The following is a 21,709-nucleotide window of genomic DNA, read 5'->3' on the forward strand; positions in this document are numbered from 1 at the left end:
GCTATTAACCCAGTCAGCCAGTAGCTATTAACCCAGTCAGCCAGTAGCTACAGCTATTAACCCAGTCAGCCAGTAGCTACAGCTATTAACCCAGTCAGCCAGTAGCTACAGCTATTAACCCAGTCAGCCAGTAGCTATTAACCCAGTCCGCCAGTAGCTATTAACCCAGTCAGCCAGTAGCTATTAACCCAGTCAGCCAGTAGCTATTAACCCAGTCAGCCAGTAGCTATTAACCCAGTCAGCCAGTAGCTATTAACCCAGTCAGCCAGTAGCTATTAACCCAGTCAGCCAGTAGCTATTAACCCAGTCAGCCAGTAGCTATTAACCCAGTCAGTCAGTAGCTATTAACCCAGTCAGCCAGTAGCTATTAACCCAGTCAGCCAGTAGCTATTAACCCAGTCAGCCAGTAGCTATTAACCCAGTCAGCCAGTAGCTATTAACCCAGTCAGCCAGTAGCTATTAACCCAGTCAGCCAGTAGCTATTAACCCAGTCAGCCAGTAGCTATTAACCCAGTCAGCCAGTAGCTATTAATCCAGTCAGCCAGTAGCTATTAACCCAGTCAGCCAGTAGCTACAGCTATTAACCCAGTCAGCCAGTAGCTACAGCTATTAACCCAGTCAGCCAGTAACTACAGCTATTAACCCAGTCAGTCAGTAACTACAGCTATTAACCCAGTCAGTCAGTAGCTACAGCTATTAACCCAGTCAGCCAGTAGCTACAGCTATTAACCCAGTCAGCCAGTAGCTACAGCTATTAACCCAGTCAGTCAGTAACTACAGCTATTAACCCAGTCAGTCAGTAACTACAGCTATTAACCCAGTCAGCCAGTAACTACAGCTATCAACCCAGTCAGCCAGTAACTACAGCTATTAACCCAGTCAGCCAGTAGCTACAGCTATTAACCCAGTCAGCCAGTAGCTACAGCTATTAACCCAGTCAGCCAGTAGCTACAGCTATTAACCCAGTCAGCCAGTAGCTATTAACCCAGTCAGCCAGTAGCTACAGCTATTAACCCAGTCAGCCAGTAGCTACAGCTATTAACCCAGTCAGCCAGTAGCTACAGCTATTAACCCAGTCAGCCAGTAGCTACAGCTATTAACCCAGTCAGCCAGTAGCTACAGCTATTAACCCAGTCAGCCAGTAGCTACAGCTATTAACCCAGTCAGCCAGTAGCTACAGCTATTAACCCAGTCAGCCAGTAGCTACAGCTATTAACCCAGTCAGCCAGTAGCTACAGCTATTAACCCAGTCAGCCAGTAGCTACAGCTATTAACCCAGTCAGCCAGTAGCTACAGCTATTAACCCAGTCAGCCAGTAGCTACAGCTATTAACCCAGTCAGCCAGTAGCTACAGCTATTAACCCAGTCAGCCAGTAGCTACAGCTATTAACCCAGTCAGCCAGTAACTACAGCTATTAACCCAGTCAGCCAGTAGCTACAGCTATTAACCCAGTCAGCCAGTAGCTACAGCTATTAACCCAGTCAGCCAGTAACTACAGCTATTAACCCAGTCAGCCAGTAGCTACAGCTATTAACCCAGTCAGCCAGTAGCTACAGCTATTAACCCAGTCAGCCAGTAGCTACAGCTATTAACCCAGTCAGCCAGTAGCTACAGCTATTAACCCAGTCAGCCAGTAACTACAGCTATTAACCCAGTCAGCCAGTAGCTACAGCTATTAACCCAGTCAGCCAGTAGCTACAGCTATTAACCCAGTCAGCCAGTAACTACAGCTATTAACCCAGTCAGCCAGTAGCTACAGCTATTAACCCAGTCAGCCAGTAGCTACAGCTATTAACCCAGTCAGCCAGTAGCTACAGCTATTAACCCAGTCAGCCAGTAGCTACAGCTATTAACCCAGTCAGCAAGTAGCTATTAACCCAGTCAGCCAGTAACTACAGCTATTAACCCAGTCAGCCAGTAGCTACAGCTATTAACCCAGTCAGCCAGTAACTACAGCTATTAACCCAGTCAGCCAGTAGCTACAGCTATTAACCCAGTCAGCCAGTAGCTACAGCTATTAACCCAGTCAGCCAGTAACTACAGCTATTAACCCAGTCAGCCAGTAGCTACAGCTATTAACCCAGTCAGTCAGTAGCTACAGCTATTAACCCAGTCAGCCAGTAGCTATTAACCCAGTCAGCCAGTAGCTATTAACCCAGTCAGCCAGTAGCTACAGCTATTAACCCAGTCAGCCAGTAGCTATTAACCCAGTCAGCCAGTAGCTACAGCTATTAACCCAGTCAGTCAGTAGCTACAGCTATTAACCCAGTCAGCCAGTAGCTACAGCTATTAACCCAGTCAGCCAGTAACTACAGCTATTAACCCAGTCAGCCAGTAGCTACAGCTATTAACCCAGTCAGCCAGTAGCTACAGCTATTAACCCAGTCAGCCAGTAGCTATTAACCCAGTCAGCCAGTAGCTATTAACCCAGTCAGCCAGTAGCTATTAACCCAGTCAGCCAGTAGCTATTAACCCAGTCAGCCAGTAGCTATTAACCCAGTCAGCCAGTAGCTATTAACCCAGTCAGCCAGTAGCTACAGCTATTAACCCAGTCAGCCAGTAGCTACAGCTATTAACCCAGTCAGCCAGTAGCTACAGCTATTAACCCAGTCAGCCAGTAGCTATTAACCCAGTCCGCCAGTAGCTATTAACCCAGTCAGCCAGTAGCTATTAACCCAGTCAGCCAGTAGCTATTAACCCAGTCAGCCAGTAGCTATTAACCCAGTCAGCCAGTAGCTATTAACCCAGTCAGCCAGTAGCTATTAACCCAGTCAGCCAGTAGCTATTAACCCAGTCAGCCAGTAGCTATTAACCCAGTCAGTCAGTAGCTATTAACCCAGTCAGCCAGTAGCTATTAACCCAGTCAGCCAGTAGCTATTAACCCAGTCAGCCAGTAGCTATTAACCCAGTCAGCCAGTAGCTATTAACCCAGTCAGCCAGTAGCTATTAACCCAGTCAGCCAGTAGCTATTAACCCAGTCAGCCAGTAGCTATTAACCCAGTCAGCCAGTAGCTATTAACCCAGTCAGCCAGTAGCTATTAACCCAGTCAGCCAGTAGCTACAGCTATTAACCCAGTCAGCCAGTAGCTACAGCTATTAACCCAGTCAGCCAGTAACTACAGCTATTAACCCAGTCAGTCAGTAACTACAGCTATTAACCCAGTCAGTCAGTAGCTACAGCTATTAACCCAGTCAGCCAGTAGCTACAGCTATTAACCCAGTCAGCCAGTAGCTACAGCTATTAACCCAGTCAGTCAGTAACTACAGCTATTAACCCAGTCAGTCAGTAACTACAGCTATTAACCCAGTCAGCCAGTAACTACAGCTATCAACCCAGTCAGCCAGTAACTACAGCTATTAACCCAGTCAGCCAGTAGCTACAGCTATTAACCCAGTCAGCCAGTAGCTACAGCTATTAACCCAGTCAGCCAGAAGCTACAGCTATTAACCCAGTCAGCCAGTAGCTATTAACCCAGTCAGCCAGTAGCTACAGCTATTAACCCAGTCAGCCAGTAGCTACAGCTATTAACCCAGTCAGCCAGTAGCTACAGCTATTAACCCAGTCAGCCAGTAGCTACAGCTATTAACCCAGTCAGCCAGTAGCTACAGCTATTAACCCAGTCAGCCAGTAGCTACAGCTATTAACCCAGTCAGCCAGTAGCTACAGCTATTAACCCAGTCAGCCAGTAGCTACAGCTATTAACCCAGTCAGCCAGTAGCTACAGCTATTAACCCAGTCAGCCAGTAGCTACAGCTATTAACCCAGTCAGCCAGTAGCTACAGCTATTAACCCAGTCAGCCAGTAGCTACAGCTATTAACCCAGTCAGCCAGTAGCTACAGCTATTAACCCAGTCAGCCAGTAGCTACAGCTATTAACCCAGTCAGCCAGTAACTACAGCTATTAACCCAGTCAGCCAGTAGCTACAGCTATTAACCCAGTCAGCCAGTAGCTACAGCTATTAACCCAGTCAGCCAGTAGCTACAGCTATTAACCCAGTCAGCCAGTAGCTATTAACCCAGTCAGCCAGTAGCTACAGCTATTAACCCAGTCAGCCAGTAACTACAGCTATTAACCCAGTCAGCCAGTAGTTACAGCTATTAACCCAGTCAGCCAGTAGTTACAGCTATTAACCCAGTCAGCCAGTAGCTACAGCTATTAACCCAGTCAGCCAGTAGCTACAGCTATTAACCCAGTCAGCCAGTAGCTACAGCTATTAACCCAGTCAGCCAGTAACTACAGCTATTAACCCAGTCAGCCAGTAGCTACAGCTTTTAACCCAGTCAGTCAGTAGCTACAGCTATTAACCCAGTCAGCCAGTAGCTACAGCTATTAACCCAGTCAGCCAGTAGCTACAGCTATTAACCCAGTCAGCCAGTAACTACAGCTATTAACCCAGTCAGTCAGTAGCTACAGCTATCAACCCAGTCAGCCAGTAGCTACAGCTATTAACCCAGTCAGCCAGTAGCTACAGCTATTAACCCAGTCAGCCAGTAGCTACAGCTATTAACCCAGTCAGCCAGTAGCTACAGCTATTAACCCAGTCAGCCAGTAGCTACAGCTATTAACCCAGTCAGCCAGTAGCTACAGCTATTAACCCAGTCAGCCAGTAGCTACAGCTATTAACCTTGTCAGTCAGTAGCTATTAACCCAGTCAGCCAGTAACTACAGCTATTAACCCAGTCAGCCAGTAGCTACAGCTATTAACCCAGTCAGCCAGTAACTACAGCTATTAACCCAGTCAGCCAGTAACTACAGCTATTAACCCAGTCAGCCAGTAGCTACAGCTATTAACCCAGTCAGCCAGTAGCTATTAACCCAGTCAGCCAGTAACTACAGCTATTAACCCAGTCAGCCAGTAGCTACAGCTATTAACCCAGTCAGCCAGTAGCTACAGCTATTAACCCAGTCAGCCAGTAGCTACAGCTATTAACCCAGTCAGCCAGTAGCTACAGCTATTAACCCAGTCAGCCAGTAGCTACAGCTATTAACCCAGTCAGCCAGTAGCTACAGCTATTAACCCAGTCAGCCAGTAGCTATTAACCCAGTCAGCCAGTAACTACAGCTATTAACCCAGTCAGCCAGTAGCTATTAACCCAGTAGGCCAGTAACTACAGCTATTAACCCAGTCAGCCAGTAGCTACAGCTATTAACCCAGTCAGCCAGTAACTACAGCTATTAACCCAGTCAGTCAGTAGCTACAGCTATTAACCCAGTCAGCCAGTAGCTACAGCTATTAACCCAGTCAGTCAGTAGCTACAGCTATTAACCCAGTCAGCCAGTAGCTACAGCTATTAACCCAGTCAGCCAGTAGCTACAGCTATTAACCCAGTCAGCCAGTAACTACAGCTATTAACCCAGTCAGCCAGTAGCTACAGCTATTAACCCAGTCAGCCAGTAGCTACAGCTATTAACCCAGTCAGCCAGTAACTACAGCTATTAACCCAGTCAGCCAGTAGCTACAGCTATTAACCCAGTCAGCCAGTAGCTACAGCTATTAACCCAGTCAGCCAGTAACTACAGCTATTAACCCAGTCAGCCAGTAACTACAGCTATTAACCCAGTCAGCCAGTAGCTACAGCTATTAACCCAGTCAGCCAGTAACTACAGCTATTAACCCAGTCAGCCAGTAACTACAGCTATTAACCCAGTCAGCCAGTAGCTACAGCTATTAACCCAGTCAGCCAGTAGCTACAGCTATTAACCCAGTCAGCCAGTAGCTACAGCTATTAACCCAGTCAGCCAGTAGCTACAGCTATTAACCCAGTCAGCCAGTAGCTATTAACCCAGTCAGCCAGTAGCTACAGCTATTAACCCAGTCAGCCAGTAACTACAGCTATTAACCCAGTCAGCCAGTAGCTATTAACCCAGTCAGCCAGTAACTACAGCTATTAACCCAGTCAGCCAGTAGCTACAGCTATTAACCCAGTCAGCCAGTAGCTACAGCTATTAACCCAGTCAGTCAGTAACTACAGCTATTAACCCAGTCAGCCAGTAGCTACAGCTATTAACCCAGTCAGCCAGTAGCTACAGCTATTAACCCAGTCAGCCAGTAGCTACAGCTATTAACCCAGTCAGCCAGTAGCTACAGCTATTAACCCAGTCAGCCAGTAGCTACAGCTATTAACCCAGTCAGCCAGTAGCTACAGCTATTAACCCAGTCAGCCAGTAGCTACAGCTATTAACCCAGTCAGCCAGTAGCTACAGCTATTAACCCAGTCAGCCAGTAGCTATTAACCCAGTCAGCCAGTAGCTACAGCTATTAACCCAGTCAGCCAGTAGCTACAGCTATTAACCCAGTCAGCCAGTAGCTACAGCTATTAACCCAGTCAGCCAGTAGCTACAGCTATTAACCCAGTCAGCCAGTAGCTACAGCTATTAACCCAGTCAGCCAGTAACTACAGCTATTAACCCAGTCAGCCAGTAGCTACAGCTATTAACCCAGTCAGCCAGTAGCTATTAACCCAGTCAGCCAGTAGCTACAGCTATTAACCCAGTCAGCCAGTAGCTACAGCTATTAACCCAGTCAGCCAGTAGCTACAGCTATTAACCCAGTCAGCCAGTAACTACAGCTATTAACCCAGTCAGCCAGTAGCTATTAACCCAGTCAGTCAGTAGCTATTAACCCAGTCAGCCAGTAGCTACAGCTATTAACCCAGTCAGCCAGTAGCTATTAACCCAGTCAGCCAGTAACTACAGCTATTAACCCAGTCAGCCAGTAGCTATTAACCCAGTCAGTCAGTAGCTATTAACCCAGTCAGCCAGTAGCTACAGCTATTAACCCAGTCAGCCAGTAGCTATTAACCCAGTCAGCCAGTAGCTACAGCTATTAACCCAGTCAGCCAGTAGCTATTAACCCAGTCAGCCAGTAGCTATTAACCCAGTCAGCCAGTAGCTACAGCTATTAACCCAGTCAGCCAGTAGCTATTAACCCAGTCAGCCAGTAACTACAGCTATTAACCCAGTCAGCCAGTAGCTATTAACCCAGTCAGTCAGTAACTACAGCTATTAACCCAGTCAGCCAGTAGCTATTAACCCAGTCAGCCAGTAACTACAGCTATTAACCCAGTCAGCCAGTAGCTATTAACCCAGTCAGTCAGTAGCTATTAACCCAGTCAGCCAGTAGCTACAGCTATTAACCCAGTCAGCCAGTAGCTATTAACCCAGTCAGCCAGTAGCTACAGCTATTAACCCAGTCAGCCAGTAGCTATTAACCCAGTCAGCCAGTAGCTACAGCTATTAACCCAGTCAGCCAGTAGCTACAGCTATTAACCCAGTCAGCCAGTAGCTACAGCTATTAACCCAGTCAGCCAGTAACTACAGCTATTAACCCAGTCAACCAGTAACTACAGCTATTAACCCAGTCAGCCAGTAGCTACAGCTATTAACCCAGTCAGCCAGTAGCTACAGCTATTAACCCAGTCAGCCAGTAACTATTAACCCAGTCAGCCAGTAGCTACAGCTATTAACCCAGTCAGCCAGTAGCTATTAACCCAGTCAACCAGTAACTATTAACCCAGTCAGCCAGTAGCTACAGCTATTAACCCAGTCAGCCAGTAACTACAGCTATTAACCCAGTCAGCCAGTAACTACAGCTATTAACCCAGTCAGCCAGTAGCTACAGCTATTAACCCAGTCAGCCAGTAGCTACAGCTATTAACCCAGTCAGCCAGTAACTACAGCTATTAACCCAGTCAGCCAGTAGCTACAGCTATTAACCCAGTCAGCCAGTAGCTATTAACCCAGTCAGCCAGTAGCTACAGCTATTAACCCAGTCAGCCAGTAGCTACAGCTATTAACCCAGTCAGCCAGTAGCTACAGCTATTAACCCAGTCAGCCAGTAGCTACAGCTATTAACCCAGTCAGCCAGTAGCTATAGCTATTAACCCAGTCAGTCAGTAGCTACAGCTATTAACCCAGTCAGCCAGTAGCTACAGCTATTAACCCAGTCAGCCAGTAGCTACAGCTATTAACCCAGTCAGCCAGTAGCTACAACTATTAACCCAGTCAGCCAGTAACTACAGCTATTAACCCAGTCAGCCAGTAACTACAGCTATTAACCCAGTCAGTCAGTAGCTATTAACCCAGTCAGCCAGTAGCTACAGCTATTAACCCAGTCAGCCAGTAGCTACAGCTATTAACCCAGTCAGCCAGTAGCTATTAACCCAGTCAGCCAGTAGCTACAGCTATTAACCCAGTCAGCCAGTAGCTACAGCTATTAACCCAGTCAGCCAGTAGCTATTAACCCAGTCAGCCAGTAGCTACAGCTATTAACCCAGTCAGCCAGTAACTACAGCTATTAACCCAGTCAGCCAGTAACTACAGCTATTAACCCAGTCAGTCAGTAGCTATTAACCCAGTCAGCCAGTAGCTACAGCTATTAACCCAGTCAGCCAGTAGCTACAGCTATTAACCCAGTCAGCCAGTAGCTATTAACCCAGTCAGCCAGTAGCTACAGCTATTAACCCAGTCAGCCAGTAGCTACAGCTATTAACCCAGTCAGCCAGTAGCTACAGCTATTAACCCAGTCAGCCAGTAGCTACAGCTATTAACCCAGTCAGCCAGTAGCTACAGCTATTAACCCAGTCAGCCAGTAGCTACAGCTATTAACCCAGTCAGCCAGTAGCTATTAACCCAGTCAGCCAGTAGCTATTAACCCAGTCAGCCAGTAGCTACAGCTATTAACCAGTCAGCCAGTAGCTACAGCTATTAACCCAGTCAGCCAGTAGCTACAGCTATTAACCCAGTCAGCCAGTAGCTATTAACCCAGTCAGCCAGTAGCTACAGCTATTAACCCAGTCAGTCAGTAGCTACAGCTATTAACCCAGTCAGCCAGTAGCTACAACTATTAACCCAGTCAGCCAGTAGCTATTAACCCAGTCAGCCAGTAGCTACAGCTATTAACCCAGTCAGCCAGTAACTACAGCTATTAACCCAGTCAGCCAGTAGCTACAGCTATTAACCCAGTCAGCCAGTAGCTACAACTATTAACCCAGTCAGCCAGTAGCTATTAACCCAGTCAGCCAGTAGCTACAGCTATTAACCCAGTCAGCCAGTAACTACAGCTATTAACCCAGTCAGCCAGTAACTACAGCTATTAACCCAGTCAGCCAGTAGCTACAACTATTAACCCAGTCAGCCAGTAACTACAGCTATTAACCCAGTCAGCCAGTAACTACAGCTATTAACCCAGTCAGTCAGTAGCTATTAACCCAGTCAGCCAGTAGCTACAGCTATTAACCCAGTCAGCCAGTAGCTACAGCTATTAACCCAGTCAGCCAGTAGCTATTAACCCAGTCAGCCAGTAGCTACAGCTATTAACCCAGTCAGCCATTAGCTACAGCTATTAACCCAGTCAGCCAGTAGCTATTAACCCAGTCAGCCAGTAGCTACAGCTATTAACCCAGTCAGTCAGTAACTACAGCTATTAACCCAGTCAGCCAGTAGCTACAGCTATTAACCCAGTCAGCCAGTAGCTATTAACCCAGTCAGCCAGTAGCTACAGCTATTAACCCAGTCAGCCAGTAGCTACAGCTATTAACCCAGTCAGCCAGTAACTACAGCTATTAACCCAGTCAGCCAGTAGCTACAGCTATTAACCCAGTCAGCCAGTAGCTATTAACCCAGTCAGCCAGTAGCTACAGCTATTAACCCAGTCAGCCAGTAGCTACAGCTATTAACCCAGTCAGCCAGTAGCTATTAACCCAGTCAGCCAGTAACTACAGCTATTAACCCAGTCAGCCAGTAGCTACAGCTATTAACCCAGTCAGCCAGTAGCTACAGCTATTAACCCAGTCAGCCAGTAGCTACAGCTATTAACCCAGTCAGCCAGTAGCTACAGCTATTAACCCAGTCAGTCAGTAGCTACAGCTATTAACCCAGTCAGCCAGTAGCTACAGCTATTAACTCAGTCAGCCAGTAGCTATTAACCCAGTCAGCCAGTAACTACAGCTATTAACCCAGTCAGCCAGTAGCTACAGCTATTAACCCAGTCAGCCAGTAGCTACAGCTATCAACCCAGTCAGCCAGTAGCTACAGCTATTAACCCAGTCAGCCAGTAGCTACAGCTATTAACCCAGTCAGCCAGTAGCTATTAACCCAGTCAGCCAGTAGCTACAAATATTAACCCAGTCAGCCAGTAACTACAGCTATTAACCCAGTCAGCCAGTAACTACAGCTATTAACCCAGTCAGTCAGTAGCTATTAACCCAGTCAGCCAGTAACTACAGCTATTAACCCAGTCAGCCAGTAGCTACAGCTATTAACCCAGTCAGCCAGTAGCTACAACTATTAACCCAGTCAGCCAGTAACTACAGCTATTAACCCAGTCAGCCAGTAACTACAGCTATTAACCCAGTCAGCCAGTAACTACAGCTATTAACCCAGTCAGCCAGTAACTACAGCTATTAACCCAGTCAGCCAGTAGCTACAGCTATTAACCCAGTCAGCCAGTAGCTATTAACCCAGTCAGCCAGTAGCTACAACTATTAACCCAGTCAGCCAGTAACTACAGCTATTAACCCAGTCAGCCAGTAGCTACAGCTATTAACCCAGTCAGCCAGTAGCTATTAACCCAGTCAGCCAGTAGCTACAGCTATTAACCCAGTCAGCCAGTAGCTACAGCTATTAACCCAGTCAGCCAGTAGCTATTAACCCAGTCAGCCAGTAGCTACAGCTATTAACCCAGTCAGTCAGTAACTACAGCTATTAACCCAGTCAGCCAGTAGCTACAGCTATTAACCCAGTCAGCCAGTAGCTATTAACCCAGTCAGCCAGTAGCTACAGCTATTAACCCAGTCAGCCAGTAGCTACAGCTATTAACCCAGTCAGCCAGTAGCTATTAACCCAGTCAGCCAGTAGCTACAGCTATTAACCCAGTCAGCCAGTAGCTACAGCTATTAACCCAGTCAGCCAGTAGCTACAGCTATCAACCCAGTCAGCCAGTAACTACAGCTATTAACCCAGTCAGCCAGTAGCTACAGCTATTAACCCAGTCAGTCAGTAACTACAGCTATCAACCCAGTCAGCCAGTAACTACAGCTATTAACCCAGTCAGCCAGTAGCTACAGCTATTAACCCAGTCAGCCAGTAGCTACAGCTATTAACCCAGTCAGCCAGTAGCTACAGCAATTAACCCAGTCAGCCAGTAGCTACAGCTATTAACCCAGTCAGCCAGTAGCTACAGCTATTAACCCAGTCAGTCAGTAACTACAGCTATCAACCCAGTCAGCCAGTAACTACAGCTATTAACCCAGTCAGCCAGTAGCTATTAACCCAGTCAGCCAGTAACTACAGCTATTAACCCAGTCAGCCAGTAGCTACAGCTATTAACCCAGTCAGCCAGTAGCTACAGCTATTAACCCAGTCAGCCAGTAGCTACAGCAATTAACCCAGTCAGCCAGTAGCTACAGCTATTAACCCAGTCAGCCAGTAACTACAGCTATCAACCCAGTCAGCCAGTAACTACAGCTATTAACCCAGTCAGCCAGTAACTACAGCTATCAACCCAGTCAGCCAGTAGCTACAGCTATTAACCCAGTCAGCCAGTAGCTACAGCTATTAACCCAGTCAGCCAGTAGCTACAGCTATTAACCCAGTCAGCCAGTAGCTATTAACCCAGTCAGCCAGTAGCTACAGCTATTAACCCAGTCAGCCAGTAGCTACAGCTATTAACCCAGTCAGCCAGTAGCTACAGCTATTAACCCAGTCAGCCAGTAGCTACAGCTATTAACCCAGTCAGCCAGTAGCTACAGCTATTAACCCAGTCAGCCAGTAGCTATTAACCCAGTCAGCCAGTAGCTATTAACCCAGTCAGCCAGTAGCTACAGCTATTAACCCAGTCAGCCAGTAGCTATTAACCCAGTCAGCCAGTAACTACAGCTATTAACCCAGTCAGCCAGTAACTACAGCTATTAACCCAGTCAGCCAGTAGCTATTAACCCAGTCAGCCAGTAGCTATTAACCCAGTCAGCCAGTAGCTACAGCTATTAACCCAGTCAGCCAGTAGCTATTAACCCAGTCAGCCAGTAGCTATTAACCCAGTCAGCCAGTAACTACAGCTATTAACCCAGTCAGCCAGTAGCTATTAACCCAGTCAGCCCGTAGCTATTAACCCAGTCAGCCAGTAGCTACAGCTATCAACCCAGTCAGCCAGTAGCTACAGCTATTAACCCAGTCAGCCAGTAGCTATTAACCCAGTCAGCCAGTAGCTACAGCTATTAACCCAGTCAGCCAGTAGCTATTAACCCAGTCAGTCAGTAACTACAGCTATTAACCCAGTCAGCCAGTAGCTATTAACCCAGTCAGCCAGTAGCTACAGCTAGTTGGGAGCAGCTGGTCAAGCAGAAAGGCAGCAGAGCTCTAGGTTCCTGTAGAGCCTGTCACATCAGGCCCAGGCCACACAGACAGGCCCAGGCCACAAAGACAGGCCGAGGCTACACAGACAGGCCCAGGCCACACAGACAGACAGGCCACACAGACAGACAGGCCCAGGCCACACAGACAGACAGGCCACACAGACAGACAGGCCCAGGCCACACAGACAGACAGGCCACACAGACAGGCCCAGGCCACACAGACAGACAGGCCCAGGCCACACAGACAGACAGGCCCAGGCCACACAGACAGACAGGCCGAGGCCACACAGACAGACAGGCCGAGGCCACACAGACAGACAGGCCCAGGCCACACAGACAGACAGGCCCAGGCCACACAGACAGACAGGCCCAGGCCACACAGACAGACAGGCCGAGGCCACACAGACAGACAGGCCGAGGCCACACAGACAGACAGGCCCAGGCCACACAGACAGACAGGCCCAGGCCACACAGACAGACAGGCCGAGGCCACACAGACAGACAGGCCCAGGCCACACAGACAGACAGGCCCAGGCCACACAGACAGACAGGCCGAGGCCACACAGACAGACATGCCCAGGCCACACAGACAGACAGGCCCAGGCCACACAGACAGACAGGCTCAGGCCACACAGACAGACAGGCCCAGGCCACACAGACAGACAGGCCCAGGCCACACAGACAGACAGGCCGAGGCCACACAGACAGACAGGCCCAGGCCACACAGACAGACAGGCCCAGGCCACACAGACAGACAGGCCCAGGCCACACAGACAGACAGGCCCAGGCCACACAGACAGACAGGCCGAGGCCACACAGACAGACAGGCCACACAGACAGACAGGCCGAGGCCACACAGACAGACAGGCCACAGACAGACAGGCCGAGGCCACACAGACAGACAGCACATTGATAGCAGCACAGGCCTCACTGGGGCAACACACCACTCAGTGCCACAAGCAGGTACCTTCAGAATGACCCTCCGTCGGTACACCTTGGTGGTGACAGTCCGTTCCTCATCAGAGCTGGTCTCCTTATCTCTACCACCCTCCTGATGAACCAGGTAGGGTTAGGGCTCTGACCTCACAGTAACAACTATGTCCTGCGTCTGACAGGTGGTTCAGAACAGTCCTGTCATAGATCCTGTCTGACAGGTGGTTCAGAACAGTCCTGTCATAGATCCTGTCTGACAGGTGGTTCAGAACAGTCCTGTCATAGATCCTGTCTGACAGGTGGTTCAGAACAGCCCTGTCATAGATCCTGTCTGACAGGTGGTTCAGAACAGTCCTGTCATAGATCCTGTCTGACAGGTGGTTCAGAACAGTCCTGTCATAGATCCTGTCTGACAGGTGGTTCAGAACAGCCCTGTCATAGATCCTGTCTGACAGGTGGTTCAGAACAGTCCTGTCATAGATCCTGTCTGACAGGTGGTTCAGAACAGTCCTGTCATAGATCCTGTCTGACAGGTGGTTCAGAACAGTCCTGTCATAGATCCTGTCTGACAGGTGGTTCAGAACAGCCCTGTCATAGATCCTGTCTGACAGGTGGTTCAGAACAGTCCTGTCATAGATCCTGTCTGACATGTACAGGAATGATTTTAGATCCTGACTCAGAGGTTCGTCAGAAATACACTGTCCAGCCACAAGGGTTAGAAGTGAAGAAGATGCATTTGTTTTTCACCTTGATCCATTGAACGTGGTCTTCACCAGCTAGATATCAGAGTACATTACATTTACATTTGACATTTTAGTAATTTAGCAGACGCTCTTATCCAGAGCGACTTACAGTAGAGTGCATACATTTTATTACATTTTTTACATACTGAGACAAGGATATCCCTACCGGTCAAACCCTCCCTAACCCGGACGACGCTATGCCAATTGTGCGTCGCCCCACGGACCTCCCGGTTGCGGCCGGCTGCGACAGAGCCTGGGCGCGAACCCAGAGACTCTGGTGGCGCAAATAGCACTGCGATGCAGTACCCTAGACCACTGCGCCACCCGGGAAGACATTGGTCTTCCTCATAACACATCAACCTTGTGAGTGAGATGAGGACAGAAGAACAGCTGTGTCCATAATAACAGCACAGAGTCATGATGTGTAGAGTTACCTGGACTTTGTGCTGTGACCCCTGAACTCCTCCCTCCTGCTGCTGCTGCTCCTTGCTGCTTGGTCCTGCTGTGCTGTCCTCTCCCAGAGTCCTTCTGCTTCCCTCCTCCTGCCCTCCTTGTGACGCTGACGCCCTTCCCTCGTCCTCGACCTGGCCATGACCCTTCACCCCGTTGGACGAACCCTGGGCCTCAGGAAGTGACCTGGGCTGGGACAGGAAGTCAGCGTGGTCTCCATTGGATTTCTCTGCTGGTCGGACAGGTGATGTCGTCAGGGAGTCCAGGGAATTCACAGGGCTGGGGGAGGAGAGAGGAAGAGGAACAGAGGAGGGGGGAGGGGAAGAGAGGAGGAGGGTGGGAGAGGGAGGAATGTGGAGGTGGGAGTGGTAGGGCGGGGGGAGACACGGGGAGGAGAGAGGAAGAGGGGGGAGGGTGGGAGAGGGAGGAGGAGGGGGGGAGAGGGAGGGAGGGGGAGGAGGGGGGGAGGGTGGGAGAGGGAGGAATGTGGAGGTGGGAGTGGTAGGGCGGGGGGAGACACGGGGAGGAGAGAGGAAGAGGGGGGAGGGTGGGAGAGGGAGGGCAGAGGAGGAGGGGAGACAGGGGGAGGAGAAAGGAAGGGGAAGAGAGGAGAAGGGGGAGGGTGGGAGAGGAGGAGGGGGGGAGAGGGAGGGCGGAGGAGGAGGGGACAGGGGGAGGAGAAAGGAAGGGGAAGAGAGGAAGAGGGTGGGAGAGGAGGGGGGGAGAGGGAGGGCGGGGGAGATTACAATTAGAATTAGAAAAACATTGTCCACGCAATGTGGAAATACATGACCAACCGTATGTGGACACCAGCTCGTCCAACATCTCAATCCAGTTGGTCCTCCCATTGCTGCTATAACAGCCTCCACTCTTCTGGGAAAGGCTTTCCACTAGATGTTGGAACATTGCTGCTATAACAGCCTCCACTCTTCTGGGAAAGGCTTTCCACTAGATGTTGGAACATTTATTCAGGGCCTGGCTCGCAGTCGGCGTTCCAATTCATCCCAAAGGTATTCGATGGGGTTGAAGTCAGGGCTCTGTTCAGGCCAGTCAAGTTCTTCCACACCGATCTTGACAAACCATTTCTGTATAGACCTCGCTTTGTACACAGGGGCATTGCTGAAACAGGAAAGTGTTCTTTCCGAAATTCCAGAAAATGTCATACTTTTAGAAGCTTCTGATAAGCTAATTGACATAATTTGAGTCAATTGGAGGTGTACCTGTGGATGTATTTCAAGGCCTACCTTCAAACTCAGTGCCTCTTTGCTTGACATCATGGGAAAATCAAAAGAAATCAGCCAAGACCTCAGAAAATAAATTGTAGACCTCCACAAGTCTGGTTCATCCTTGGGAGCAATTTCCAAATGCCTGAAGGTACCACGTTCATCTGTACAAACAATAGTACGCAAGTATAAACACCATGGGACCACGCAGCCGTCATACCGCTCAGGAAGGAGACGCGTTCTGTCTCCTAGAGATGAACGTACTTTGGTGCGAAAAGTGCAAATCAATCCCAGAACAACAGCAAAGGACCTTGTGAAGATTCTGGAGGAAACAGGTACAAAAGTATCTATATCCACAGTAAAACGAGTCCTATATTAACATAACCTGAAAGGCCGCTCAGCAAGGAAGAAGCCAAAACCGCCATAAAAAAGCCAGACTATGGTTTGCAACTGCACATGGGGACAAAGATCGTACTTTTTGGAGAAATGTCCTCTGGTCTGGTGAAACTGTTTGGCCATAATGACCATCGTTATGTTTGGAGGAAAAAGGGGGAAGCTTGCAAGCTGAAGAACACCATCCCAACCGTGAAGCACGGGGGTGGCAGCATCATGTTGTGGGGGTGCTTTGCTGCAGGAGGGACTGGTGCACTTCACAAAATAGATGGCTACATGAGGAGGAAAATTATGTGGATATATTGAAGCAACATCTCAAGACATCAGTCAGGAAGTTAAAGCTTGGTTGCAAACGGGTCTTCCAAATGGACAATGACCCCAAGCATACTTCCAAAGTTGTGGCAAAATGGCTTAAGGACAACAAAGTCAAGGTATTGGAGTGGCCATCACAAAGCCCTGACCTCAATCCTATAGAAAAGTTGTGGTCAGAACTGAAAAAGCGTGTGCGAGCAAGGAGGCCTACAAACCTGACCCAGTTACAACAGCTCTGTCAGGAGGAATGGGCCAAAATTCACCCAACTTATTGAAGCTTGTGGAAGGCTATCCAAAATGTTTGACCCAAGTTAAACAATTTAAAGGCAATGCTACCAAATACTAATTGAGTGTATGTAAACTTCTGACCCACTTGGAATGTGATGAAAGAAATAAAAGCTGAAATAAATCATTCTCTCTACTATTATTCTGACATTTCACATTCTAAAAATAAAGTGGTGATCCTAACTGACCTGAGACAGGGAATTTTTACTAGGATTAAATGTCAGGAGTTGTGAAAAACTGAGTTTAAATGTATTTGGCTAAGGTGTATGTAAACTTCTGACAAATGATTAGGACATGTATTCACCTTCATTGGTGTTCCATGATTAGGACATGTATTCACCTTCATTGGTGTTCCATGATTAGGACATGTATTCACCTTCATTGGTGTTCCATGATTAGGACATGTATTCACCTTCATTGGTGTTCCATGATTAGGACATGTAAACACCTTCATTGGTGTTCCATGATTAGGACATGTATTCACCTTCATTGGTGTTCCATGATTAGGACAAAACTGAGTTTAAATGTATTTGGCTAAGGTGTATGTAAACTTCCGACTTCAACTGTACATTACCGTACAGCCCTGAAGGATGTCTGAACAATGTACTTGAATGTGGATAAATATGGATCACTTCAAATTGATTTGTGTAAATTAAGGCAGATACAAATGAACAGTTCTTCAATACAATGCATTGTAGTTTAAGACAATTTTCAATGCTGTTTGTGATCAAATTTTGTCATTTCAAATCAAATCAAATTTTATTCGTCACATGCACCGAATACCGTGAAATGCTGACTTACCCTTAACCAACAATGCAGTTCAAGATTTATAGGCCACACCATGTTATGTGTCTGGGCGTATTATTTACTGGTTATGCTATATAGCTATATGCTATATTTAATTTTAATATTTAATTTAACCTTTTTTAACTAGGCAAGTCAGTTAAGAACAAATTCTTATTCATAATGACGGGCCAGAAGGCAAAAGCCTCCTGCAGAGAAGGGGGCTGGAATTAAAAATGAAAATGTAGGACAAAACACACATCACGACAAGAGAGACACCACAACACTACATAAAGAGAGACCTAAGACAACAACATACCATGGCAGCAACACATGACAACACAGCATGGTAGGAACACAACATGGCAGCAGCACATGACAACACAGCATGGTAGGAACACAACATGGCAGCAACACATGACAACACAGCATGGTAGGAACACAACATGGCAGCAGCACAACATGGCAGCAACACATGACAACACAGCATGGTAGCAACACAACATGGCAGCAACACATGACAACACAGCATGGTAGGAACACAACATGGCAGCAGCACAACATGGCAGCAACACATGACAACACAGCATGGTAGCAACACAACATGGCAGCAGCACAACATGACAGCAACACATGACAACACAGCATGGTAGCAACACAACATGGCAGCAACACATGACAACACAGCATGGTAGGAACACAACATGGCAGCAACACATGACAACACAGCATGGTAGGAACACAACATGGCAGCAACACATGACAACACAACATGGCAGCAACACATGACAACACACCATGGTAGGAACACAACATGGCAGCAGCACAACATGGCAGCAACACATGACAACACAGCATGGTAGGAACACAACATGGCAGCAACACATGACAACACAGCATGGTAGGAACACAACATGGCAGCAACACATGACAACACAGCATGGTAGGAACACAACATGGCAGCAACACATGACAACACAACATGGCAGCAACACATGACAACACAGCATGGTAGCAACACAACATGGCAGCAGCACAAAACATGGTACCAACATTATTGAGCACAGACAACAGCACAAAGGGCAGGAAGGTAGAGACAACAATACACCAACATACCATCATTACCTAGATGGTAACAGTGCCCACATCACACGTATTGTAGTATATGTAGCTATATAGTTTAGGACTTGCCTTGGAACTGCAGGCACACATTTCTGTGGCCTTATAAAAGCTTGTGTGCCTGGTAGATACAACGTGAATCATTGGTAAATCATGTAGCGACTGACTGAGGAAGATTTGACTGAGGAAGATTTGAGGTACAAGAGGAGACTCCAAGGGAGTGAACGCTAAGCTCCACCCCTGACAACATTATTCATGTTTAATATTAATATCAGATCCTACCTGGTGTCCTGGAGGGAGTGAACGCTAAGCTCCACCCCTGACAACATTATTCATGTTTAATATTAATATCAGATCCTACCTGGTGTCCTGGAGGGAGTGAACGCTAAGCTCCACCCCTGACAACATTATTCATGTTTAATATTAATATCAGATCCTACCTGGTGTCCTGGAGGGAGTGAACGCTAAGCTCCACCCCTGACAACATTATTCATGTTTAATATTAATATCAGATCCTACCTGGTGTCCTGGAGGGAGGGAACACTAAGCTCCACCCCTGACAACATTATTCATGTTTAATATTAATATCAGATCCTACCTGGTGTCCTGGAGGGAGGGAACACTAAGCTCCACCCCTGACAACATTATTAATGTTTAATAATCCTATCAGATCCTACCTGGTGTCCTGGAAGTCGTTGCCCTCAGCACTCAGACTGCAGCCAGGTGTCGGGGGCTCCACCTTCACGCTGGACGTCTCACTATGCCAACCTGCAGGTGATGACATCACATCTTTGTCTGCCTGCTGCACTCGAGACAAGATGGCGTTTATCCTGTCCTCCGTCATCTCCTCGTCCTCCGAGCCTTCCTCCAGCGCCATCTCCTCCAACAGAGACTTTAACTTCTCCTCAGTCATCTCCCCCTCCTCTTTCTCTTCCCCTGGAGAACCAGACACACCACCCTCTCCCCACAGGGCAGGCCTAAAGCCCAGGGCCTCTGATGGGTCTCCTCTGGCTCCAGCCAGCCACTCATCCTCCCTGACCACCCCCTGAGGAAGATCAATCTGATGTATCAGCATCCCCATGTCAACATCCTGCTCAGCCTCCTCTCTCACCCCTGCCTCCCTGTCATGGGGCTTGTATGAGGCCACTGACTCTCTGCTAACCCCTGTGTCATCTTCAGTGGAGGTCACTTTAGGGCCCCCTCCTTCCCCGGTGCCCTCCCCGGCGCCCCGGGAGTCTAGAGGTCCAGAGGTGTCTTCCTCTACCACCATTGTGGGGGGTTGAGCATGGGGGGCGGGGCCTGGGGTCCTGGTGGTCTGGGTGAGTGACAAGTCACATGGTCTAGTGGGCGTTCTAGAGGGGGAGTCTAGGCCAGCGTCCTCATCAAAGAAAGGGTCGCTGCTTAGCGGGGTGGGGGGCTGAGAGATCAAACCTGTGGGGGTCTGAAGCTCTAGCTGGATGCTGCTGGAACCTGGATGAGATAACCACAACACAGTGGAGCTGAGATGGAGGAACACAGCAACATGAAGACACTCAGCATGGACAGGAGGAAGGAGGAAGGAGGATGGAGGAAGGAAGGAGTGCTATTCATATAATACTGCCAACTGCAGAAAATCACTGACTTATACTCTTATAAGAGACAGGCTGTTAGCGTTCAGCCTAGCAGGTAGCAGGCAGCTAGCAGCTCTTTACATGGCTCACAGCCTAGCAGGTAGCAGGTAGCTAGCAGCTCTTACATGGCTCACAGCCTAGCAGGTAGCAGGTAGCTAGCAGCTCTTTACATGGCTCACAGCCTAGCAGGTAGCAGGCAGCTAGCAGCTCTTTACATGGCTCACAGCCTAGCAGGTAGCAGGCAGCTAGCAGCTCTTTACATGGCTCACAGCCTAGCAGGTAGCTAGCAGCTCTTTACATGGCTCATCTGCATATGGCCTGTTGGCCTGGATATGACTGATCATGAGTTTAGTCAACAGGTGATGTTAATCACATGGATATGTAAGTTCAGAAGATGATCAGGGAACCATAAGGGACGACATATAGACCTGTAGTTTCTATATACATACTTAATATATAGGGGGGTATGACAACACGGAGCACAAGGGGACATGGTGAGGAAGAAGGGGTAGCAGCAAGACATTTAGGAACTATCAAAGATACTACTGTAAGGTCCTATGGACAGATGAAAAGACAAACAAAATGTTAGTCAGACAAGTCTTGGTTGAAAGTGAATGAAAATTAGTGGATGAAAATTCAATGTGACTGTAACTTCTATGTTTATGTAGCTGCAGTTGAGGAAGAGCGCTACAGCCAGAGCCTAACGGCTAGCGTTGTTAGCTTCACATTAGCCTAGCATTGCTAGTTTAGCGTTGTTAGCTTCACATTAGCCTAGCATTGCTAGTTTAGCGTTGTTAGCAACACATTAGCCTAGCATTGCTAGCTTAGCGTTGTTAGCCTAGTGTTAGCCTACTATTGCTCGGCTAGCATTGTTAGCCTAGCATTAGCCTAGCGTTGTTAGCCTAGCGTTATTAGCAGAACTACTAAGACTGAGGGAGCAGCCACACAAGGCTGTAGCAGAGCTGCCAACAGTCCAGTTGGGTACTGTATGTTAACTCTGTTAACAGTACAGTATGTTTGGCTGGAGGGTGAGAGCACAGCTGAGGGTGTCAGCAGGGAGGGAGGGGCAGGTAGCAGGTTAGCAGGGAGGGGTTAGGTGGTCTGGTTCAGCAGAGTTAGAAGCAAGATAACTGCAGGGTAGGAAGGCTCAGAGAAACCAGAGGTACTAACAGCCTAAGCAGCTCTAACAGCCCTATAACAAGCAGAGGTCCCTTAAAGCCACAGCCATGCTGTCAGAAACGTTAGCAGTAACACAACACACCACAACAGACAGGAACCATTTGCCATATAAATTGATTAACATAATAATGTTTTCATGTACTTGACAATCAAATTGTGAATTAAATATATTTAGGCGATAAATGTGACAAATGTAGTGTGTTAAACATTACTGTATTTTTTCAATCAGTATACCCACACCATAACTATTATAGAACAAAATACCAACCAAATCTTTAACCCATCTGAATTAAATAAACATTGCTCTCATCTTCTAGATCAGA

General features: G+C 48.0%; 1 protein-coding gene across 50 annotated transcripts in view; it reads right to left on the reverse strand.

The window, feature by feature from the left end:
• ank3b (ankyrin 3b) overlaps nt 1-21,709 on the reverse strand; it is a 483,498-nt gene that overhangs the window by 51,371 nt on the left and 410,418 nt on the right. For 44 of the 50 annotated variants that reach the window (XR_008761019.1, XM_055936209.1, XM_055936160.1 and 41 more), the window contains 3 exons: nt 19,275-20,067; nt 14,467-14,761; nt 13,324-13,407 (listed from right to left, as the gene is read on the reverse strand). Coding sequence is in view for 49 of the 50 variants with exons in the window: in XM_055936209.1 (XP_055792184.1) it covers nt 13,324-13,407; nt 14,467-14,761; nt 19,275-20,067 (1,172 nt within the window). In the remaining variant the exon portion in view is untranslated. The remainder of the gene's footprint in view (nt 1-13,323; nt 13,408-14,466; nt 14,762-19,274; nt 20,068-21,709) is intronic. The other 6 variants (XM_055936407.1, XM_055936247.1, XM_055936435.1 and 3 more) reach the window with 2 other exon arrangements.

Source organism: Salvelinus fontinalis, chromosome 1 (genome assembly GCF_029448725.1).
Source record: "Salvelinus fontinalis isolate EN_2023a chromosome 1, ASM2944872v1, whole genome shotgun sequence".
NCBI classification, from domain to species: domain Eukaryota; kingdom Metazoa; phylum Chordata; class Actinopteri; order Salmoniformes; family Salmonidae; genus Salvelinus; species Salvelinus fontinalis.